The sequence below is a fragment of the Artibeus jamaicensis genome, unplaced genomic scaffold, assembly GCF_021234435.1.
Source record: "Artibeus jamaicensis isolate MK-2021 breed Jamaican fruit bat unplaced genomic scaffold, CSHL_Jam_final contig_601, whole genome shotgun sequence".
NCBI lineage: Eukaryota > Metazoa > Chordata > Mammalia > Chiroptera > Phyllostomidae > Artibeus > Artibeus jamaicensis.
This window is the reverse complement of record NW_026521902.1, coordinates 3052256-3067245: the sequence shown is the minus strand read 5'-3', so window position 1 is coordinate 3067245 and position 14990 is coordinate 3052256. Positions and strand designations below refer to the sequence as shown.

Below are 14990 nucleotides of genomic sequence, written 5' to 3'. Positions count from 1 at the left end.
AATGCAAACATGTAAAACAAAAAGCCCACACCTTGCATTGGCACTTTATCTTTCCGCGGCAGTTACCATGACTGACCAAGTCCCTCTCACGCTGCAAACTCTCACATCTCCAGATCCAGGCCCCATTCTCTTTCACTGACTACAGCTCAGTGGCTCGCATTTTCGAGGGACTCAGTCCGAACAGGTCCAGGTGCACTTAATACCTGCGGAAAAAAGAACCGACTGAGGCCGCCCCGACAAGTCGCAGGCATTGGGGAAGGGGCCGTAGGAGCCAGAGAGGCTGGAGGTCAGTGCGCCGCGCCCGCTTCCTCCCCCTCCCCCCACCCACTCCAGGAGCGTCCGGAAAGCTGCGGCCTCTGCCTCGACGCCTGCGCTCTGGTACTCTTCCCGCAGCCTCAGGCACTCCTTTCCCCTTCTCTTAGCTCGTCGCATCCTTGCGCCTGCGCAGTGCAACGTTTCCGGGCTGCGGCAGTCTTGCAGAACCCACGAGGAGAGGAGTTGGGGGGCGGGGACGAGGTCGGCGACGGCTGGATAGGTAGCCGTAGGTTAGAGAAGCAGCGGCATTAGCGAGCTCTGAGCCTCTGGAAATGGACTAGGGCTTTGCAGTTCCCTTGGCCGTGTGTACGACCCCCAGGACCTTCGGAAAACGGTGCAGACCCCGTGGAGGGGGAGGAGAGAAGCAGCTAGCACGTGATCCGATTTAGCCAATGTGGGTGTTGCTGACGTGGCCGCTCGGCCCGAATGATTTCCCCACCCCCCCTTTGGGAAGGGAGGGGCTGGGGGCTACGCCCCCTCCCCCAACTGCTTCAGTTTCCGGGGTGGGGGGTGACACCCCGGATTACGTTCTCCCCCCCCCCCGCACCAAGCCTAGGGGAACATTGGATCCCCTTTGGAAGGTTCCAGGACCCAGGTAAGAAGGGGCCTTTCGTGGGGGATGTTGCCAGTCATTTATGTGCTTAACCAGTGTTGGGGTGTCCGGGAGGGAGATTCTTGGGGTTCACAGTAAAATCCTGAGGGTGGGTTTGTCGTTCAGGTATTTAACAAGAAATGAATGGGAGCGTGAAGAGGCGCAAGCGGGAGAGGACACCTCTGATGGGGGAGGGGAATGGCCAACTTCAGGCCTCCATACCAATAGGAGGGCAAAGGGGACTGGGGCGGCGTGCTTTCACCCCTGCCAATTCCCTTCATCCGCTGGTGGGTATGGAAGCCCGGAGCTAGGTAAGGTTTCATTTTGGCATTTTGGCGGCCGGTGGTTGGGGGGGGGCGGTGAGGAGGGGAAGTGGCAACTGTAGTTCCTACTCGTGAGTGTGAGTGGTTAAGAGTGGGCAGCCTAGGATACCAACTGAGATTGTTTTCAGGCGCCCACTCCCTTTCTCTACAGACTCTAGAAAGCATTTCAGTGCTTCCTTTGTGTCAGCGGTAGAGAGCTCGCAGTCATCATATGGCATGTTGGATGTTACGCTTCAAATTACTTATCGAAATTGTGTGCATTCACGTGAACAGGGCCTATGGACCTTTCTGCACAAGCCTTCGTTGCCCTGTTGGGATCTTAGGCAGAAAACTCGGGGTCTGCTTGAGAGCAGATATCAGGCCCGAGGTGGGTGCAGGGAGGGCATCTGTAACTGGAAGGAGTGAGGCGTAGGACCTGGGAGAATTTCACAGCTCACAGGGTTTCGGGTTTTTCCAGGGTGATGTGTTTGGCCTCCATTTCCCCTTCCCCCATTCCTAACAGTTCTCCTTGTGTACAGCAGGGTGGAAACGGAAAGGAGGAAAGAGTTACTTTTCCAAATTACTGAGTAGCCGTAGCCTCCTGTGTGACTCATGTGGGGGAAGGGAGAGTTGGGAGCGGAGAGCAGTGATTTTCCAGAATTCAGGGAAACAAGCCAGAGTAATGTCTGGCTGCGGTTTCGCTTTCTCTAAGGACCATTATTTTCGCGACCCCTAAATTTTTATTTCTTGGCTGGTCTTTGTGCAGACTTGTATGGTCCCGGGTGGAGAAAGGCAGATTTGGGAGGCTGGGCCACTGAGGAAGGGGGAGGCTTCTGCAAAGTTGCTGTGTCATTGACCTCCCTGCTGCAGCGGCGGGCCCGCCTATACTTTTGCAGCCTAGGCTTGATACCTGGCGGAGGGCGGGGAGGTGGTGAATTTGCTTTGCCGAGGCGCATTTTCCCCACCCCACCCCCACCCCAGGGTTTGCCTAATTCGGAAGGTCGTGAAGAGAGGAGATTGACAGCCATTTTAGACGCAGTAATGAGGCTGGGGTGGGGGGGCTCAAGAACTCCTGCAGAGGAGGGTGACGTGGTTGGAGCTCAAGTATCTAGGTCTATTAGAAGCCCTTCCGAGGCAAGGGAACCCTTATATCTGTTGACTTGCTTTAATTTCCTTTCTGGTTTTGCACAGTCTGTATTTTTCCTTCTATTCAGAAAAGGGGAAATGGGAGGTGGGCATTTACGCTCCCGCAAGGGGACTGGAAGCCCCAGAGGTGGCATTAGAGATGCTGAACTTGGCTCTGGCTCTTTATTCAAGCGTAGTCTAACCGTATTCAGATAACCAGATTGGGGGAAGGGGGCGAAACTGAGCTCCCAAAATGGCTCCTGCCCCTCCTCGGAGGCGGACGGCTTGGGGCGGCGGGGGGAGGGGAGAAGGGGATAGAAGGAGGGGGAGGGCTAGTGAGCAGCAGCCGCCGCCTCCTCCGCTTGCCCTCCTCCCTGGTGCTGACCGATGGACCAGCTGCTCGGTGGGGAGGACTCCGGACCCTGGTGGGGGGATGGGGGCCCCTTTGCCCCCACAGTAGAGGGACCCTAAGGGGGGTACTGGCATGCCCTTGGGATGGGGGAGACGGGCAACGTGGGGAAAAAGTACGAACTCTCCACAGGGGAGGATGTTAATGCGGATTGGCAGGATTTGTTTTTTTCAGCTCTGAGGCAGACACCTCAGGAATGAAATTTGGGGAGGTGGGTTTCATAGGTATGTTTGCGGATTCTGCTGCCATTTCAGGGCTGCCGAGGTTTTGTCGAGAAGGCAGGTATTTGTATTGACAAGGAAGCATGAGTGGGTAGGGTTGGAGATGTGCTTTGGGGGAGTGTGTAAGTTTTTGAAAAGTATTCTAGGTTTGGTTCTCTTAATAGAAGCTTTGGGGGTTCAAAAATAGATTCAGAAGAGTGCTTTTGCCTTTCAGTTGGTTGTTTGACCTAGAGAAGGGCAGGGACGATTTTAGAGACTCTAAAGCCTGTGGGGGGTTTTGTTTGTTTTGTTGTGTGGGGTTTTTTTTGGGGGGGGGCTTTTAATTGTGGAACATAGGGACGTTAGATTTTGTCTCTGCAACGTTCTGGATCCCTTAGCTGTTGCCCGAGTGCCAGGCCGTGGTTTTTAAGATGGCGTCTTCTTCCTCATTTCAGATTCTTCACCTCAGCGTCCTCACCCTGGAGAACAACCACTCGCCAGTCAACCTACGGCCACACCCTGGCGGGCCGAGGTTGGCTACGCCCACGCGGCCCCCACCCGTCCAGCTGGTCCGACCTGCGAGGAGCTACGAATGGCGCGACCTTTCCGAGTTTGGCAGTCGTCAGTGGCACCAGGCCTGCACGCCTGGGAAGACTCTGTTGCAAAGGAAGATGGAGAGAAGGTGTTGCAACCTGCCAACCTCCCTGTTTCCTTGGAGTCGCCGAACCACAGCGCAGCCAATTGGCTCAGTGATAATGGCGGATTGCCGCTTCCCTATGGGTCAATGCGGCACTCTTCTGCCTGGTGACTGACGCTTTGGGAATGAAGTTTATGACATAATGGCTTCAACTGACCAATAGAAAATGCTCCCGCGGAGGGGCGTTCCCTCTGCTGCCTCCGGACTTCAAGCGTGTGAGCGAGGGAGCAAACGCACGGAGGGGGTGGAGGAAGTCTGGAGCACGGTGGAGCGCATGAGCAGCGAAGCTCCTCCCCCCTGCCAATATATAAAGGACTGGCGCGGGGCTCGGCGGCGCCATTTCGCGCTGGAGTGGAGCAAGCTCTAAGACGAGTCAGAGGATTTTGCCTACCGGTAGACAGCTCGCAAGTCGTCGGGACCGCCATTACAATCCACGTCCATCCTCTTGGAAATGGCCTTCCTCTCGGCCTATGACTGGTCCTGGGGGACAGTACAGACCCCATAGAAGTCCCTGAAGCTCCCCTTTTTCGGGCCCCGCCCAGTCCTCGGAATCTGTCCACCCCCTCTACTCCGCCCTCAAGAGGATTTCAAAGATGGAGGCGGCGGCTCCCTAAACCACTTTTCCGTGTTCATCCGCCTCCATCGAGATCGAAACGGGACCTCGTCCACCCCGGATGGTCCCCACAGGAAGAGGGGATCCTTGCAGACCAACATCGGGCGATATTGACGACGGTGTCTGGGATCGGGGTCCTTCCTAGGGTTTGAAGAGTCCGTCTCGCTCGCCCACCTTTGCTGGGACCGCCGCCATTTTCTCGCTGTCCGCTTCTTGTGGAGCGCGCCAAGCTGCCGGGAGTTCTCCGTGAAGCAGCGGAGGAGACTGCTTTCCTGCCTGTACTGTGGGAGGGGGGGTTGTCGCCTGGAAGGCAGGGCAGCAGCCCCCCCTATTACCCGGGTTATGCTGGACAGGGAGGTAAGGGGAACCGAGGCCACCCGGACTTTACGCGGCTGAGTGCAGCGCCGGTTCCCCGCCGTCAAGATGCTGCAAAACGTGACTTCCCACAGCAAGTACGTCGCTGCTAAGGGGAAGGGGACGTTGCGGGTCTGCGGCTCGGGGTGTAGGACGTCGGGTTCGGAGGGAATTCAGAATCCACCGGGCCGTTGCTATTCAGTACTGGGCTGTTGACTTGTGGCGTCTGGCGGAGGGGAGTGCTCGCGGAGGGGATTGAGCGACGGTTTGGGAATCGTGGTACTGTCCCAGATGCTGCGTGTGGAGGGAGTACAAGGTAGTCAGTGTCTCCGTTACTTTCCCCGCGGTGGCCCACTCTTCCTCACCTAGTCGGTCAGACCTAGGTTGGCAGAATGTATTGTGGAAGGACGAGATTGATTGCCAGCAGCGGTAGGGGGTCTGATGTTTAGCGACGGTTTGTCGGGGTGTTCGTGGCCACATCTAGTGTCTCACCGGGTCACCATGGTGACAGTTTCAGGGACTGGCAACGGGAATTCCCAGGGTAGGATAGAGGGATTATTGTTTTAGCCTGTGGGTTCCTGGTGTGTAGGTCATTAAACCCTTGCTTGTCTTTCAATAATTGGAATGGTTTTGTGTCAGGGTGTGTGTGGGGAGGACGTTTTTTGATAGCCTCGAGTTTCTTGTAAGGCGGGAGGGTGGAGCTAAGGATTCTCCGGTCCATTTGTCTTCAGGTGTAAACAATGAGATAATCAGGGTAGTGATTTTAATTTTCGGACCTGGGAAACACCTGGTCCTGAGGAGCACCGTAGAGAATGTAAAGCACTGTTGGCCTCTGATCTTCAGAGTTGACCCTACAGTGGGAATTATTGTTGGAATGTTGTTTTTTGGCAAGGGGCGGGGTGTCAGTTTTTTCTTCGGAGGGAACTTGATAACCTTGACTGAGCAGCTCTATTTTTTGAGTCCCTTGGAGGAAGGCGACTGAATTTGCAAAAAAATTATGGGAGCTGACAACTGGGTTATTCCAGGCTGTGAAGTCCCGGTACTCAAACGCTGGTTGTCAAATTATTTTTATTTTTGAGTTGGTATTGTGGTGTGTTGCACTTTCAATTCATTTTCTACTTTGAAGTTAACTGTGCAGAGCTTGTGGAGGGTGCTGATCTTTTCTGCCCGAATGGATTTCTAGCTGTCTCATCAGCACTTTATGAAATTCTATTTTGCTTCCTCTTCCTCAGGTCCGACCACCATGGGCAGTCACCAAACCCCTAGTGAATGTGGTCCTCCAAAAGCTTGGGGCTTGAGTTTCTAAGCTCCACCTATTTTGCTTAAGTGTTTTACTCATAAGTATTCTCAGTATATGATGTCCTGTAAGAAACCATCTGGGGGCTGTTTTCCCCTATGTAAAAAGATATGATAATAGAACCCATCAGACATTTTAGAGGGTGAGACCTAAATAGGTCTAAACTATTTTGTACTAAAAATAAGGAAACAGAAAATGTGGGAGCGGGGACAAAACCATTTGGGGGGCTTTTTCCCGTCTTATATAAGAGAGAAAAAGATGACAGAGCCCGTCAGACTTGAAGATGTGCTAAAACTTGGGAGTGGGAACAATAACAAAATATCTGATGGTTAGGTCCCAAGCCTGGATTTGTTGGGTATATAGTGTAAATTGTGCTCTCCCTATTTTTTGTAAGGTTACCACATTTAATTTTGTTTCCCATTTTTGCAGACTCCCTGGGGAAGGGAATGCAGGGTTACTGGGGCTAGGTCCAGAGGCTGCAGCGCCTGGGAAAAGGATTCGAAAGCCTTCTTTGTTGTATGAGGGATTCGAAAGCCCTACGATGGCTTCAGTGCCAGCCTTACAACTGACCCCTGCCAACCCACCACCCCCGGAGGTATCAAATCCCAAAAAACCAGGACGGGTTACCAACCAGCTGCAATACCTGCACAAGGTAGTGATGAAGGCTCTGTGGAAACATCAGTTTGCATGGCCCTTCCGGCAGCCTGTGGATGCCGTCAAACTGGGTCTACCGGTGAGTTGAAAAGTTGGAGTAGGGAGGTGTGGGAATAAACAAGAATGTGTGTGAGTGGGGATAGGCTGTTTAGCATAGGTGCTGCGGCCCCTAGGGATTTCCCATCTTCCTACTCCATAGGGCAGATAGCCACCAGATTTCTGGATTCTTGGTCCTTTATGATTGATCCATCCTTTTGCTATCTTGGCATCTCTCATTGTGTCCTCCATATGTCCTTCCTTAACTTTTGTGCCCTGGCTCCATTTTACAGATTCCCACCCCAGGTTGGGAGAGGACCACGGTGGCCAAAATTCTTAGCTTCTTTCTCTCCCTCATGCAGCCTATGGATAGCCAGCCCCAGAGGTAATGTCACAGGATGGGAAACCTTCCAGAGTGGGGTGGGAGTTGGGTGGTTAGAGAAAGACAGTAGGGGCCTCCTGCTGGGTGATAAGAATCCTGTTCCATTTTTTCTGTCCTGTAGATTAATTGGGGCCGCAGTTTAGGGGGCTTACATATCCCTTTAATACAGGGTATGTGTGTGCGTGCGTGTTGGGGTCAGTAGTTATCTAGGAAAACAGGCATGCATTTTTTGATGGCTCTGACTTAGCTTTGTTTGTTTTTAGGATTATCACAAAATTATAAAGCAGCCTATGGACATGGGTACTATTAAGAGGAGACTTGAAAATAACTACTATTGGGCTGCTTCAGAGTGCATGCAGGATTTTAATACCATGTTTACCAACTGTTACATTTACAACAAAGTGAGTTTTTCCTCTGTGTGTTCATTAGATGGGGAGAGACTGCTTTTATTGCAAGATGTTTTGGCTACACAAAGTCCAAGTCTGGCTATAGGAGATGTTCTCAGTACTTAGGATCTACAAAATATGAATTCCAAAGGGTACCACTATACTCAATGATATGGCTTCAGAAATCCAGAGTTAAAGATATTTTAAGTAGAATACTTTTCATACTTGAGGATCGTGGCCCTGTTTGTCAGAAATTTCCAGAGGTCTGAATAGAGCAGGATCTATTTTCCTTGTCAGGTCTCTCTCCCTTAGTTCTGAGTTTTTTCTTCATTGTATTTTGAGGGATAAAATTGGGAGAAGAAGTGGGAATTAGTGTCCCAGTGAAGGTAATTTTTAGTACTCAATGCCAAACACCTAAGGGAGTGGTGATGATGCCCACTAGGAATTTTTTGAGAACAATTGTTTATCCTTTGCTGGTGTTTGAATCTTTTTGTTCTCTGTAGCCCACTGACGATATTGTCCTCATGGCACAAACTCTGGAAAAGATCTTCCTACAAAAAGTGGCATCAATGCCACAAGAAGAACAAGAACTTGTGGTGACCATCCCTAAGAACAGCCACAAGAAGGGGGCCAAATTGGCAGGTAGGAAGACTGGGAGTTTTGTTAATACAGACCAAAAGACATGAAAAGATGATCAGACTAACCTTTTTTTCTCTTTTAGCACTCCAAGGCAGTATCACCAGTGCCCATCAGGTGCCTGCTGTCTCTTCTGTATCTCACACAGCCTTGTATACTCCACCTCCTGAGATACCTACCACTGTCCTCAACATTCCCCACCCATCGGTCATCTCTTCTCCCCTTCTGAAGTCCTTACATTCTGCTGGACCCCCGCTCCTTGCTGTCTCTGCAGCTCCCCCAGCCCAGCCCCTTGCCAAGGTATAGATCCATGGATTTCTTTAGGACAATGGGGAGGACAAGCTTGAATGAAGTAGACCTGAGGTAAAAGGTTTTTCTGTCTTGTCTTTTGCAGAAAAAGGGGGTAAAACGGAAAGCAGATACTACCACCCCTACACCTACAGCCATCCTTGCTCCTGGTTCCCCAGCAAGCCCCCCTGGGGGCCTTGAGCCTAAGGCAGCACGGCTTCCCCCTATGCGTAGAGAAAGTGGTCGCCCCATTAAGCCCCCACGCAAAGACTTGCCTGACTCTCAGCAACAACACCAGAGCTCCAAGAAAGGAAAGTTATCTGAACAATTGAAACATTGCAATGGCATTTTGAAGGAGTTACTCTCTAAGAAGCATGCTGCCTATGCCTGGCCATTCTATAAACCAGTGGATGCTTCTGCTCTGGGCCTGCATGATTACCATGACATCATTAAGCACCCCATGGACCTCAGCACTGTCAAGGTATCCACTGCATGGGGTGTGTGGGATGCTCAGGCAGTTTTTGGAACCTAGGGGTCAATAAAAAATTATCAGTCACTTCTCCTTAGGGGCACAAAGCAATCTTTGGTTCTACTTTTTACAAAATAGTAATGTGGCAATTGGGCAACTACTTGTTAACAGCTAATTTCTGGAGTTTGAAACTATATGGTGGGTTTTGTATTCAAAGCAACATTGCTTACATATGGTTCGGGAATGTTCAGTTAAGGGAGTTAAGAGGTGAAGGACAGAAGCTGCTGACCCTCCCATTACTTAGAAATGATTTTTTTTTTCTAGACATAGATTTTTCTTCAACCCACCCAAATTCCTTTGACTTCAAACTTGAACCTCGGGGCACAGATCCTTAAAGTCATCCCCACTGTGCTTTTGAGAGGGCTGCACTTGCTCTGTCTGGGGTTGGCAGGGAATGGTGAGTCTCCATACCTACATAGCTTCTGATGCTGCCTCCTTCTGCAGCGGAAGATGGAGAATCGTGATTATCGGGATGCCCAGGAGTTTGCTGCTGATGTGCGGCTTATGTTCTCCAACTGCTACAAATACAATCCCCCAGACCACGATGTTGTGGCCATGGCACGAAAGCTACAGGTGAATATCATGGTTGGAGTTTGGAAAATAAATATACCTGGGGAGATTTTTGTCACCTGCACTGCATTATCTTAACACGAGGCTCTCTTGATTTTTATAGTTATAAAATGGAGCCATATTACCAGGTGGCTGGGTATAAGCAGGGCGCACTACACTGCCCTGCGTGCGTCCCCCGCCCCCAGCATGGTTTTGTGTCTTCCTCTCTTTCTAGGATGTATTTGAGTTCCGTTATGCCAAGATGCCAGATGAACCACTGGAACCAGGGCCGCTACCAGTCTCTACTGCCTTGCCTGCTGGCTTAGCCAAATCATCTTCAGAGTCCTCTAGTGAGGAAAGTAGCAGTGAGAGCTCTTCAGAAGAAGAGGAAGATGAAGAAGATGAAGAAGAGGAGAGTGAAAGTTCTGACTCTGAGGAAGAGAGGGCTCATCGTTTGGCTGAACTACAGGAACAGGTATTTGTCACAATTTAGTTTACTAAGACATTCATGCCCTGTCCTTGCCTGTCCGCCCCTCCCCCCTTTTTTCTCAGTCATTTTAAATTGTTCTGTTTTATGTGTTTTTCCCATTTTACATCTTGATTCTTTTTTCTCCCTAGCTTCGGGCTGTACATGAGCAGCTGGCTGCCCTGTCCCAAGGCCCAATATCCAAGCCCAAGCGGAAGAGAGAAAAAAAAGAGAAAAAGAAAAAACGGAAGGCTGAGAAGCATCGAGGCCGAGCTGGAGTAGATGAAGATGACAAGGTCCCTAGGGCACCCCGCCTCCCTCAGCCCAAGAAGTCCAAGAAAGCAAGTGGCAGTGGAGGTAGCAGTGGTGCCACGTTAGGCCCCCCTGGCTTTGGACCTTCTGGAGGGAGTGGCACCAAGTGAGTTGTAATGGGAGGATGGTTTTTCTCATTCCTTGCTCAATGCTTTCTCTTAAGCCCAAGAGTCAGCAAATGTTTTAAGTGGCCAGGTGACAGACACTGAGTCTTGAAGACCACAAGGGTCTCTAAGCTACTCAACTTTGACAGTACAGTGCAAAAAGTAGCCCTGGGCCATAAAGATATGAGCATGAATACACATTCCAATGAAACTGCATTTACAAAAACAAGTGGCAGGTCAGATTTTGGCCCAAGGACCATAGTTGGATCACTCCCTTTTATAAACCAAAGAGTACATACTTGTTTTTTCCTGTTTTCCATGGTGGGGTGGGTTAACAGTGCTTTAGAGAATAAAAAGATGTACTCGTGCCTGTATCCAGTTCTCAAAGCCCAAAATAAATGTTAAATGGTTGGCATCCCCTATGTAGTATCCTGGCTCTGGCTCACTAATTTGTTTTAATGGAAAACAAACTGCACGCCCAGCAGGAAATCCAAATTATTGAACAGTGGGAACATGTTGGGAGAGTTTAAGGATGCTTCTTTAATTGAGAGGTTTTTTTGTCCATAGATTGCCCAAAAAGACCACAAAGATGGCCCCACCTACCCTGCCTACAGGCTATGATTCAGAGGAGGAGGAAGAAAGTAGGCCCATGAGTTATGATGAGAAGCGGCAATTGAGCCTGGACATCAACAAATTACCTGGGGAGAAGCTAGGTCGAGTTGTGCACATAATCCAAGCCAGAGAGCCCTCTTTACGTGACTCAAACCCAGAAGAGATTGAGATTGATTTTGAAACTCTGAAACCATCCACACTTAGAGAGCTTGAGCGCTACGTCCTTTCCTGTCTTCGAAAGAAACCTCGGAAGCCCTACAGTGAGTATAAATGAGGTCCACCAATCTCTGTGAGATTCTGAGGACAATTTAGAAAAGGGGATAGTAGGGTATGCAATGCTCATGTTTCCAGTGTGGCGTTCAAGTTCAAGAAAGGAACTTGGCAACACCAGGATGCAATAAAACTATGACATTTATAGCAATCTTAGTCCTGTTAAAATTCTTTTTTTAGCCATTAAAAAACCTGTGGGAAAGACAAAGGAGGAGCTCGCTTTGGAGAAGAAACGTGAACTAGAAAAGCGGTTACAGGATGTTAGCGGGCAGCTCAATTCCACCAAAAAGCCCCCCAAGAAAGGTGAGTATCCTGTAAACCACTGCGAGTTCACTGCATTTGCTGACTGCCTTGTGTTAAGTAGAGATCAGAAGAGTCTGATCCTACTTTAACCTTTAATAACCTTTATACCTTTAACCTTTAACCTTTAACTCTGTTCTGCAGCTAGTGAAAAAACAGAGTCCTTGTCTGCTCAACAAGTTGCAGTGTCACGACTCAGCGCTTCCAGCTCCAGCTCAGACTCCAGCTCCTCCTCTTCATCTTCCTCCTCTTCAGACACCAGTGATTCAGACTCAGGCTAAGCGGCCAGGCCAGATGGGGCAGGAGGCTCCGCAGGACCGGACCCTTAGACCACCCTGCCCCACCCCTTCTCCCTTTGCTGTGCCACTTCCTCATCTCACCCCCCTCTCCCCACTGTAGGAGGTTTCCTCATCTCACCCCTCCCCCCCACTGTAGGAGAGCTGGCTCTGCAGGGGGGAGGGATGTAGGGACATTTATTGAAGGAGGGACGCAATGGGCAAAACAAAAGATTGAGTTCCCAGCCCCATAGAGAGTGACCTCTTGGGCATAAAACCTCATTCAAAATGTCTGGGACAAGGCAAGTGGATGGTATTAGTGGGCAGACCCTGATAGGGGGTTAACCTGAGGCCATCGCTGCCCTGTTCATTTGTAAAGGCCCAGTTTTGAGGTTGGTTGATAATAATTTATTTTAAGCTAGGTAAGGCTGAGGGTTGTGGAGATTTGATCATTCTCGGCCTCTGTGGAGAGGGAAGAAGAAGGTGGAGCTCATTTTTTACGTTGACATTTTTCTACTCTGTTTTTTCTTTTTCTCAATTTGGGGCTTCTGGGGGTTTCTGTCATCTCCCCATTTGGTCCCCTGGATTGTCTGTTGATTCTAACTTGTAAATAAAGAAAGTATTATTCAAGTTTTGAGTTACCTTAACATTTGTTTTTGTGGTGCTTCGAAAGAAAACCTTGGTGGAACTGTTTGAAATTTTTGAGGTGAGAAAGAGCCATCCTGTAGTTGGATTGTCTTAATTTTTAATACAAACCCATAGGCTGTTGAAAAAGTAAATACATCTGCTCCTTGTAAAGTGAGTCCTCCAAAATAACTTAGGTTCACGATTTGCTGTGGTTTAGATGAAGAAAAGCAAACTTGGCACAAGTACCTCTTAATTACCACCTTTGAGCTCAAGACATGGGGGAGGCTCTGAGATTTTTCCACCGTGCCGAATGGGTGTGTGGATTGACTCCTGAATATACAGAAGGTGAAGATGGGAGGTAGCCAAATAGCAGGTCCCTGAGACATTGGGCATCTGCCTTGGGAAGGCAGTTGTACCAGCTTTCATAATTGGCTGCTTTGGTTTCCAATTGTGGACTGACAATGCCCTGTATAGTTTTATTAGTATGCCATTCAGAGCATTAACAGTAATTCTCATCGAGTTCAAATCAAAAACACTCCATCATAAGTCTAAACCCTTGCCTTCCTCCAAGGGGAGAGGGGCCGTATAGTTCAGGGAGCTGGGATGTGGTTGTTGGAATTGGGTTCTACAGACAAGGTAAAGATGTTCAGCTTAGTATATAATGGACCATAGTAGGAAATCTGAATTCTGAATTATGGCTGTGAATTTGGAATGTAAAGTAAATGGTGTATTATGAAAGAAACAAGATACAGGGTGGAGTCTGGTGGAGATGGTAGTGAAGACTTTGAAAGTAGCAGTGATTCTTCAACCCTCATTAGAGTTCTGGAGAACTAAAAAGTTATTTCTGATTCAGTGGTAATATGAGTTCTCAGCAAATTGGGGCCTAGGCAACAATTTTCAAAAGCTCAGGAAATGGTGATAATGGAGCCAGGATTGAGAAGACTCATCAACCCTGGGTTTTGCAAAGTCCACTTAATTTTAAAGGGGAAGAGATGCTTGGGCATTTTGGCCAATTCAAATATAGAACTGAGTAACCCTGACTCCCTTTAGAGGTCTGGTCCTCAAGTAATAGCAAAGATTTTGAAAACTAGAGGTACTACATAGAGTTGTGTTTTGATAGTGGGATAAGAAAGTCTTAGGAAGTTGAGGTTAAAGTTTCATTAAGATGTGTGTCTGGGACTACAGGCACATTACGACAAGCTGGGTTCTTGGGGAAGAATAAAAGGCAGCAGGAAAAGATCAAGTATGAGATGGATTGACTCCCATGAAGGAGGCCATAGGCCTGAGTATATAGGAGCTGATCAGGGCTGTAGAGGACAGTGTGGACATTGTTCATAGGGTTGCCAGGCATCAAGTTTAAGTTGGATCAGTTTGAGGAGGAGGCTAGTTAGCCATTTTTGGTTTTGTTTTAGTGTTGTTTCTTTTTAATCTTAGGAGAAAGAAAAACAAGTTTTACTTGAATTTGATTTCTTCTACTCATTTATGGTTGCTTATTGTATGTGCCCTGATCAGAGTTTGAACCTAACCTTGGTGTATAAGGACAACACTAACTAACCTAACTACCCAGCCAAGGGTTTTTAATTTTAGTTCAGGAAAGTGAAAAATTTCAGCTATCAAAAGGCAGGTTTCTCAAGTGCTGGCAAGGATGTGCAGTCAGGAACCATTTTGCACTGTTGGTGGGAATGCAGATTGGTGCAGCCACTGTGGAAAGCAGTAATGGAGATAGTTCAAAAAATTAAAAATAGATCTGCCTTTCAATTCAGCTGTCCCACTACTGGGAATATATCTGAAGGAGCCCAAAACACTAATTCAAAAGAACATAAACATCCCTATGTTCATTGCACCATTGTTAACAATTGCCAAGATACAGAAGTAACCCAAATATCCATCAGTAGACGAGTGGGTAAAACAACTATGGGACATTTACACAATGGATACTAGTTGGCTGTTAATAAAATAAAATTTCACCCTCTTCAACAGCATGGATAACCTGGAGAACATTATGCTAAGTGAAATAAGCCAGTCAGAGAAAGGCGAATACTATTTCACTCGTGGAATCTAATAACGGAAAAGGGGACAGACTAGGAGAGGAGGTTGAGGACTGGGGGGTGGGGGAGGGGGGAGGGGGCGGAGGGATTGAACAAAAAAAGGATTCGGATATGGAAAGAGTGGTTGTTGCTGAGGGAAGGGGGTATAAGAGGGTTAAACAGTAATGGAAAAAATTCAATAAAGATTAAATCAGGAAAAATAAAGGTGTGTTTGTGACATTGTACCTGAATTTCCTATAACCAACTTGAAAATAACCCTAAATGCTGTAAGAGAAGGAGGCCTGCCTCATCCGCTTGACTGCAGAACCGACTGAGACTGGGAGAGTAACCGTGGACATGCAGTAAACCTCCTACCCTGCCCTGTTACTAGGCAGCTTACATAGTAAGTGGATTTCCTGGCCATGAACCTTTTGGGAAAGTTCCTGCCCTGTTCCCTAAAGATTTGTTTGAGCCAGTCCATCCTTTGATTTAACTTTCCCCTTTAGTCCAAACCCCAGCTCTACCCTGTCCCATCCCCTTCCAACACTGTAATAGTTTCAGGAGTCAAACTGAGTGCTGTCTTGGTTGGGACAACTGCCTTTCACAGTAACTGATCGCCAACACAGCTAACAC

The 14990-nt window shown here is 48.6% G+C and overlaps 1 protein-coding gene across 5 annotated transcripts; it reads left to right on the top strand.

Moving 5' to 3' along the window:
* Positions 1–799: 799 nt before the first annotated feature.
* BRD2 (bromodomain containing 2) lies at positions 800–12333 on the top strand. 5 transcript variants are annotated; one of them, XM_037150397.2, is made up of 13 exons: positions 800–910; positions 3399–4705; positions 6334–6637; positions 7240–7377; positions 7866–8004; positions 8084–8298; positions 8393–8767; positions 9260–9388; positions 9600–9839; positions 9983–10248; positions 10814–11118; positions 11309–11431; positions 11573–12333. In XM_037150397.2, exons 2-13 carry the CDS (start codon positions 4677–4679, stop codon positions 11707–11709), a joined length of 2400 nt encoding a protein of 799 aa, XP_037006292.2. In that variant the 5' UTR covers positions 800–910; positions 3399–4676; the 3' UTR covers positions 11710–12333. The 5 variants fall into 5 exon arrangements, with proteins under 5 accessions (XP_037006292.2, XP_037006295.2, XP_037006293.2 ...); XM_037150400.2 differs by lacking the exon at positions 800–910 and adding an exon at positions 1121–1218; XM_037150398.2 differs by lacking the exon at positions 800–910 and adding an exon at positions 2659–2737.
* The last annotated feature ends 2657 nt before the right edge of the window (positions 12334–14990 follow it).